The sequence below is a fragment of the Echiichthys vipera genome (assembly GCF_963691815.1).
Source record: "Echiichthys vipera genome assembly, chromosome: 3".
Classification (NCBI taxonomy): domain Eukaryota; kingdom Metazoa; phylum Chordata; class Actinopteri; order Perciformes; family Trachinidae; genus Echiichthys; species Echiichthys vipera.
In genome coordinates this window covers 383832-392328 of record NC_139828.1, presented here as the reverse complement: position 1 = coordinate 392328, position 8497 = coordinate 383832, and the positions used below count along the sequence as shown (strand labels likewise).

Sequence of the window (8497 nt, the reverse complement as noted above, 5' to 3'; positions counted from 1 at the left end):
ATTAAAATCTGCAAAAAGTATTTTTAATAATTTTCTGGCACGACGTGTCGTCTTCAATTATTTATTTTATTCATTTTCTAATTTTTTTAATTTTATTTATTTTATTTATTTTATTTATTTTATTTAATTTATTTATTTTATTTTATTATTTATTAGTTGAGTTTTGTCCTCCTCGGGCCTCCGTAGTTTGATGATTTAATGATTTTCAGTAAAAATCCTGAAAAAACCTCGAACTCTGAATTCACGTTCTCGTTTTTTCTCGCGTGAATACACAGAATGAACGTGAACTTAAATCTTCTACTCGTCTACGTCAGAAGGTTAAACTTTCTTCTTCTACGGCGGCGACGCCATCTGCAGCGCGAGCTCCGTTTAGGCCCCGCCTCCTCCCGGCCCGTCTGAAAGTCTCTGAGTCCTGATTGGCTGAAGTCCAGACGGGCGCCGCCCCCACGCCTCGTTTCCCGCTCAAACACGAACTCTACGCCTGACGAACGCCAAGGCGTGTTCACGAGGACGAGGCGGCGTTCCCCGTGCTCGTGGCATTCCCCGTGCTCGTGGCGTTCCCCGTGCTCGTGGCGTTCCCCGTGCTCATGGCGTTCCCCGTGCTCGTGGCGTTCCCCGTGCGCGTGGCGTTCCCCGTGCGCGTGGCCTCCCTGGGCGAGTACGCGGCGTCCTCCCTGTGGGGGCGGGAGGAGTCCGACCTGCTGCGGCTGAACTCCGCCCCCAGGCTCGGCCCGCTGGACTTGGCGTGGGGGCGCAGGAAGGCGGTGCAGCACAGCAGCGTCTTGAGGAAGGCGCGGCGCATCTCGTTGCTGGTCAGCGTGTAGATGAGCGGGTTCATGGCGGAGTTGAGGACTGCGAGCGCCAGGAACCACTCGGCCTTGTAGAGGACGGGGCAGCTGAGCGTCTCGCAGGCGGCGTCCAGCAGCAGCAGGACGAAGAGCGGCGCCCAGCAGGCGATGAAGCAGCTCAGGACGATGATGACGGTCTTCAGCAGCGCCATCGACTTCTCCGAGCTCTTGGCGTTGGCGCCGACGCCGCCGCGGCCGTTGGGCGCCTTGCGGAAGACGAGTTTGCGGCTGCGCGCTCGCACCAGCGCGTAGATGCGGGCGTAGAGCGCCACGATGGCCATGAGGATGACGCTGAACACGGTGGTGCAGAACAGGATGTAGGTCTTGTGGTAGAGCGGCAGCACGGTGGAGCACGCCGTCACGCGGCGGATGCAGTTCCAGCCCATCACGGGGAGGCCGCCCAGCGCCGCCGCCACCATCCACACGGCGCTGATGAGCAGGAAGACGCGGCACGTGTTCCCGTCGTTGTGCAGCTTCATCTTCAGCATGGTGAGGTGGCGCTCGATGGCGATGGCGAGCAGGCTGAAGACGGACGCCGCCAGCGCCACGAACATGCTGCCCTCCCGGATGAACCACTGCGTGGGCGTCAGCTTGTAGGTGTTGGCGCCCGACAGCAGGATGTTGGCGGTGTAGACGCCGCCGGCCAGCAGGTCGGACAGCGCCAGGTTGCCGATGAAGTAGTACATGGGCGTGTGGAACTTCCGGGTCCTGACGATGGTGGCGAGCACCAGCACGTTCTCCAGGATGATGAAGCCGCACACGGCGATGAACACCACCGAGTCCGCCTTCAGCCCGGCGTCCGCCGCCGTCTTACGGAACTTCCCCGTGTAGTTGTAGTGTTTGGCGATCAGGTCGGACGAGCTGCTCTCGTCCATGGCTTCAGCGGGGCGGCGTGCGGGGCGGCGTGCGGGGCGGCTCGGGTCCACCGGGGGTCCAGGGGGTCCAGGAGGCGGCGCTGCGTCCTCACTCTTCACTCCTTCAGGTCCCGACCCTGGAGACGAGTCCTGCAGCTGGAGGGGGACATGGTCCTGGAGACGGGACCAACGGAGACCTGAAGACCACAAACAAACAAACACACAAACAAACAAACAAACAAACAAACAAACAAACAAACAAACAAACACACAAACAAACACACAAACACACAAACAAACACACAAACACACAAACAAACAAACAAACAAACAAACAAACACACAAACAAACAAACAAACACACAAACAAACAAACACACAAACAAACAAACAAACACACAAACACACAAACACACAAACAAACAAACAAACAAACAAACAAACAAACAAACAAACACATTAATTAATGACTTCATAATAATGTAAACAGTCCTGGAACAGTCCTGGAACAGTCCTTAAGTCCTGGAACAGTCCTGGAACAGTCCTGGAACAGTCCTAAAGTCCTGGAACAGTCCTGGAACAGTCCTAAATTCCTGGAACAGTCCTGGAACAGTCCTAAAGTCCTGGAACAGTCCTGGAACAGTCCTGGAACAGTCCTAAAGTCCTGGAACAGTCCTGGAACAGTCCTAAAGTCCTGGAACAGTCCTGGAACAGTCCTAAAGTCCTGGAACAGTCCTGGAACAGTCCTGGAACAGTCCTAAAGTCCTGGAACAGTCCTATAGTCCTGGAACAGTCCTGGAACAGTCCTGGAACAGTCCTAAAGTCCTGGAACAATCCTAAAGTCCTGGAACAGTCCTGGAACAGTCCTAAAGTCCTGGAACAGTCCTGGAACAGTCCTGGAACAATCCTAAAGTCCTGGAACTGCCCTGGAACAGTCCTATAGTCCTGGAACAGTCCTAAAGTCCTGGAACAGTCCTGGAACAGTCCTGGAACAGTCCTGGAACAGTCCTAAAGTCCTGGAACTGTCCTGGAACAGTCCTAAAGTCCTGGAACAGTCCTAAAGTCCTGGAACAGTCCTGGAACATTCCCATAGTCCTGGAACAGTCCTGGAACAGTCCTAAAGTCCTGGAACAGTCCTGGAACAGTCCTGGAAAAGTCCTTAAGTCCTGGAACAGTCCTGGAACAGTCCTAAAGTCCTGGAACAGTCCTGGAACAGTCCTGGAACAGTCCTAAAGTCCTGGAACAGTCCTGGAACAGTCCTAAAGTCCTGGAACAGTCCTGGAACAGTCCTATAGTCCTGGAACAGTCCTGGAACAGTCCTGGAACAGTCCTAAAGTCCTGGAACAGTCCTGGAACAGTCCTAAAGTCCTGGAACAGTCCTGGAACAGTCCTATAGTCCTGGAACAGTCCTGGAACAGTCCTGGAACAGTCCTAAAGTCCTGGAACAGTCCTGGAACAGTCCTGGAACAGTCCTAAAGTCCTGGAACAGTCCTGGAACAGTCCTAAATTCCTGGAACAGTCCTGGAACAGTCCTAAAGTCCTGGAACAGTCCTGGAACAGTCCTGGAACAGTCCTGGAACAGTCCTAAAGTCCTGGAACAGTCCTATAGTCCTGGAACAGTCCTGGAACAGTCCTGGAACAGTCCTAAAGTCCTGGAACAATCCTAAAGTCCTGGAACAGTCCTGGAACAGTCCTAAAGTCCTGGAACAGTCCTGGAACAGTCCTGGAACAGTCCTAAAGTCCTGGAACAATCCTAAAGTCCTGGAACTGCCCTGGAACAGTCCTATAGTCCTGGAACAGTCCTAAAGTCCTGGAACAGTCCTGGAACAGTCCTGGAACAGTCCTGGAACAGTCCTAAAGTCCTGGAACTGTCCTGGAACAGTCCTAAAGTCCTGGAACAGTCCTAAAGTCCTGGAACAGTCCTGGAACATTCCCATAGTCCTGGAACAGTCCTGGAACAGTCCTAAAGTCCTGGAACAGTCCTGGAACAGTCCTGGAAAAGTCCTTAAGTCCTGGAACAGTCCTGGAACAGTCCTAAAGTCCTGGAACAGTCCTGGAACAGTCCTGGAACAGTCCTAAAGTCCTGGAACAGTCCTGGAACAGTCCTAAAGTCCTGGAACAGTCCTGGAACAGTCCTGGAACAATCCTGGAACAGTCCTAAAGTCCTGGAACAGTCCTGGAACAGTCCTGGAACAGTCCTAAAGTCCTGGAACAGTCCTGGAACAGCCCTGGAACAGTCCTAAAGTCCTGGAACAGTCCTGGAACAATCCTGGAACAGTCCTGGAACAATCCTGGAACAGTCCTAAAGTCCTGGAACAGTCCTTAAGTCCTGGAACAGTCCTGGAACAGTCCTAAAGTCCTGGAACAGTCCTGGAACAGTCCTGGAACAGTCCTGGAACAGTCCTAAAGTCCTGGAACAGTCCTGGAACAGTCCTAAAGTCCTGGAACAGTCCTGGAACAGTCCTAAAGTCCTGGAACAGTCCTGGAACAGTCCTAAAGTCCTGGAACAGTCCTGGAACAGTCGTAAAGTCCTGGAACAGTCCTGGACCAGTCCTGGAACAGTCCTAAAGTCCTGGAACAGTCCTGGAACAATCCTTAAGTCCTGGAACAGTCCTAAAGTCCTAGAACAGTCCTAAAGTCCTGGAACAATCCTGGAACAGTCCTAAAGTCCTGGAACAGTCCTGGAACAGTCCTGGAACAGTCCTAAAGTCCTGGAACAGTCCTGGAACAGCCCTGGAACAGTCCTAAAGTCCTGGAACAGTCCTGGAACAATCCTGGAACAGTCCTGGAACAATCCTGGAACAGTCCTAAAGTCCTGGAACAGTCCTTAAGTCCTGGAACAGTCCTAAAGTCCTGGAACAGTCCTGGAACAGTCCTAAAGTCCTGGAACAGTCCTGGAACAGTCCTAAAGTCCTGGAACAGTCCTGGAACAGTCCTAAAGTCCTGGAACAGTCCTGGAACAGTCCTGGAACAGTCCTAAAGTCCTGGAACAGTCCTGGAACAGTCCTAAAGTCCTGGAACAGTCCTGGAACAGTCTTAAAGTCCTGGAACAGTCCTGGAACAGTCTTAAAGTCATGGAACAGTCCTGGAACAGTCCTGGAACAGTCTTAAAGTCCTGGAACAGTCCTAAAGTCCTGGAACAGTCCTGGAACAGTCCTAAAGTCCTGGAACAGTCCTGGAACAGTCCTGGAACAGTCCTAAAGTCCTGGAACAGTCCTGGAACAGTCCTGGAACAGTCCTAAAGTCCTGGAACAGTCCTGGAACAGTCCTGGAACAGTCCTAAAGTCCTGGAACAGTCCTGGAACAGTCCTAAAGTCCTGGAACAGTCCTGGAACAGTCTTAAAGTCCTGGAACAGTCCTGGAACAGTCTTAAAGTCCTGGAACAGTCCTGGAACAGTCCTGGAACAGTCTTAAAGTCCTGGAACAGTCCTAAAGTCCTGGAACAGTCCTGGAACAGTCCTAAAGTCCTGGAACAGTCCTGGAACAGTCCTGGAACAGTCCTAAAGTCCTGGAACAGTCCTGGAACAGTCCTGGAACAGTCCTAAAGTCCTGGAACAGTCCTGGAACAGTCCTGGAACAGTCCTATAGTCCTGGAACAGTCCTGGAACAGTCCTGGAACAGTCCTAAAGTCCTGGAACAGTCCTGGAACAGTCCTGGAACAGTCCTAAAGTCCTGGAACAGTCCTAAAGTCCTGGAACAGTCCTGGAACAGTCCTAAAGTCCTGGAACAGTCCTGGAACAGTCCTAAAGTCCTGGAACAGTCCTGGAACAGTCTTAAAGTCCTGGAACAGTCCTGGAACAGTCTTAAAGTCCTGGAACAGTCCTAAAGTCCTGGAACAGTCCTGGAACAGTCCTAAAGTCCTGGAACAGTCCTGGAACAGTCCTGGAACAGTCTTAAAGTCCTGGAACAGTCCTAAAGTCCTGGAACAGTCCTGGAACAGTCCTAAAGTCCTGGAACAGTCCTGGAACAGTCCTGGAACAGTCCTAAAGTCCTGGAACAGTCCTGGAACAGTCCTAAAGTCCTGGAACAGTCCTGGAACAGTCCTGGAACAGTCCTAAAGTCCTGGAACAGTCCTGGAACAGTCCTAAAGTCCTGGAACAGTCCTGGAACAGTCCTGGAACAGTCCTGGAACAGTCTTAAAGTCCTGGAACAGTCCTAAAGTCCTGGAACAGTCCTGGAACAGTCCTGGAACAGTCCTAAAGTCCTGGAACAGTCCTGGAACAGTCCTTAAGTCCTGGAACAGTCCTTAAGTCCTGGAACAGTCCTAAAGTCCTGGAACAGTCCTAAAGTCCTGGAACAGTCCTAAAGTCCTGGAACAGTCCTGGAACAGTCCTGGAACAGTCCTAAAGTCCTGGAACAGTCCTACAGTCCTGGAACAGTCCTGGAACAGTCCTAAAGTCCTGGAACAGTCCTGGAACAGTCCTAAAGTCCTGGAACAGTCCTGGAACAGTCCTAAAGTCCTGGAACAGTCCTGGAACAGTCCTGGAACAGTCCTGGAACAGTCCTAAAGTCCTGGAACAGTCCTGGAACAGTCCTGGAACAGTCCTAAAGTCCTGGAACAGTCCTGGAACAGTCCTGGAACAGTCCTACAGTCCTGGAACAGTCCTGGAACAGTCCTAAAGTCCTGGAACAGTCCTGGAACAGTCCTAAAGTCCTGGAACAGTCCTGGAACAGTCTTAAAGTCCTGGAACAGTCCTGGAACAGTCTTAAAGTCCTGGAACAGTCCTAAAGTCCTGGAACAGTCCTGGAACAGTCCTAAAGTCCTGGAACAGTCCTGGAACAGTCCTGGAACAGTCTTAAAGTCCTGGAACAGTCCTAAAGTCCTGGAACAGTCCTGGAACAGTCCTAAAGTCCTGGAACAGTCCTGGAACAGTCCTGGAACAGTCCTAAAGTCCTGGAACAGTCCTGGAACAGTCCTAAAGTCCTGGAACAGTCCTGGAACAGTCCTGGAACAGTCCTAAAGTCCTGGAACAGTCCTGGAACAGTCCTAAAGTCCTGGAACAGTCCTGGAACAGTCCTGGAACAGTCCTGGAACAGTCTTAAAGTCCTGGAACAGTCCTAAAGTCCTGGAACAGTCCTGGAACAGTCCTGGAACAGTCCTAAAGTCCTGGAACAGTCCTGGAACAGTCCTTAAGTCCTGGAAAAGTCCTTAAGTCCTGGAACAGTCCTAAAGTCCTGGAACAGTCCTGGAACAGTCCTGGAACAGTCCTGGAACAGTCCTAAAGTCCTGGAACAGTCCTACAGTCCTGGAACAGTCCTGGAACAGTCCTAAAGTCCTGGAACAGTCCTGGAACAGTCCTAAAGTCCTGGAACAGTCCTGGAACAGTCCTAAAGTCCTGGAACAGTCCTGGAACAGTCCTGGAACAGTCCTGGAACAGTCCTAAAGTCCTGGAACAGTCCTGGAACAGTCCTGGAACAGTCCTAAAGTCCTGGAACAGTCCTGGAACAGTCCTGGAACAGTCCTGGAACAGTCCTACAGTCCTGGAACAGTCCTGGAACAGTCCTAAAGTCCTGGAACAGTCCTGGAACAGTCCTAAAGTCCTGGAACAGTCCTGGAGCAGTCCTGGAACAGTCCTAAAGTCCTGGAACAGTCCTGGAACAGTCCTAAAGTCCTGGAACAGTCCTAAAGTCCTGGAACAGTCCTGGAACAGTCCTGGAACAGTCCTAAAGTCCTGGAACAGTCCTGGAACAGTCCTGGAACAGTCCTAAAGTCCTGGAACAGTCCTGGAACAGTCCTGGAACAGTCCTAAAGTCCTGGAACAGTCCTGGAACAGTCCTGGAACAGTCCTGGAACAGTCCTAAAGTCCTGGAACAGTCCTGGAACAGTCCTGGAACAGTCCTGGAACAGTCCTGGAACAGTCCTAAAGTCCTGGAACAGTCCTGGAACAGTCCTGGAACAGTCCTGGAACAGTCCTAAAGTCCTGGAACAGTCCTGGAACAGTCCTGGAACAGTCCTAAAGTCCTGGAACAGTCCTGGAACAGTCCTGGAACAGTCCTGGAACAGTCCTACAGTCCTGGAACAGTCCTGGAACAGTCCTAAAGTCCTGGAACAGTCCTGGAACAGTCCTAAAGTCCTGGAACAGTCCTGGAGCAGTCCTGGAACAGTCCTAAAGTCCTGGAACAGTCCTGGAACAGTCCTAAAGTCCTGGAACAGTCCTAAAGTCCTGGAACAGTCCTGGAACAGTCCTGGAACAGTCCTAAAGTCCTGGAACAGTCCTGGAACAGTCCTGGAACAGTCCTGGAACAGTCCTAAAGTCCTGGAACAGTCCTGGAACAGTCCTGGAACAGTCCTGGAACAGTCCTGGAACAGTCCTAAAGTCCTGGAACAGTCCTGGAACAGTCCTGGAACAGTCCTGGAACAGTCCTAAAGTCCTGGAACAGTCCTGGAACAGTCCTAAAGTCCTGGAACAGTCCTAAAGTCCTGGAACAGTCCTGGAACAGTCCTGGAACAGTCCTGGAACAGTCTTAAAGTCCTGGAACAGTCCTGGAACAGTCCTGGAACAGTCCTGGAACAGTCCTAAAGTCCTGGAACAGTCCTGGAACAGTCCTGGAACAGTCTTAAAGTCCTGGAACAGTCCTGGAACAGTCCTGGAACAGTCCTAAAGTCCTGGAACAGTCCTGGAACAGTCCTGGAACAGTCCTAAAGTCCTGGAACAGTCCTGGAACAGTCCTAAAGTCCTGGAACAGTCCTGGAACAGTCCTGGAACAGTCCTAAAGTCCTGGAACAGTCCTGGAACAGTCCTGGAACAGTCCTAAAGTCCTGGAACAGTCCTGGAACAGTCCTGGAACAGTCCT

The 8497-nt window shown here is 51.7% G+C and overlaps 1 protein-coding gene across 1 annotated transcript in view; it reads right to left on the bottom strand.

Annotated features, from left to right (window-relative positions):
• Positions 1-416: 416 nt before the first annotated feature.
• s1pr1 (sphingosine-1-phosphate receptor 1) overlaps positions 417-8497 on the bottom strand; it is a 9562-nt gene continuing 1481 nt past the window's right edge. Inside the window, exon 2 of the mRNA XM_083940629.1 lies at positions 417-1899. Within this exon, the coding sequence (XP_083796755.1) occupies positions 503-1723 (1221 nt within the window). The 5' untranslated portion in view covers positions 1724-1899 and the 3' untranslated portion in view covers positions 417-502. The remainder of the gene's footprint in view (positions 1900-8497) is intronic.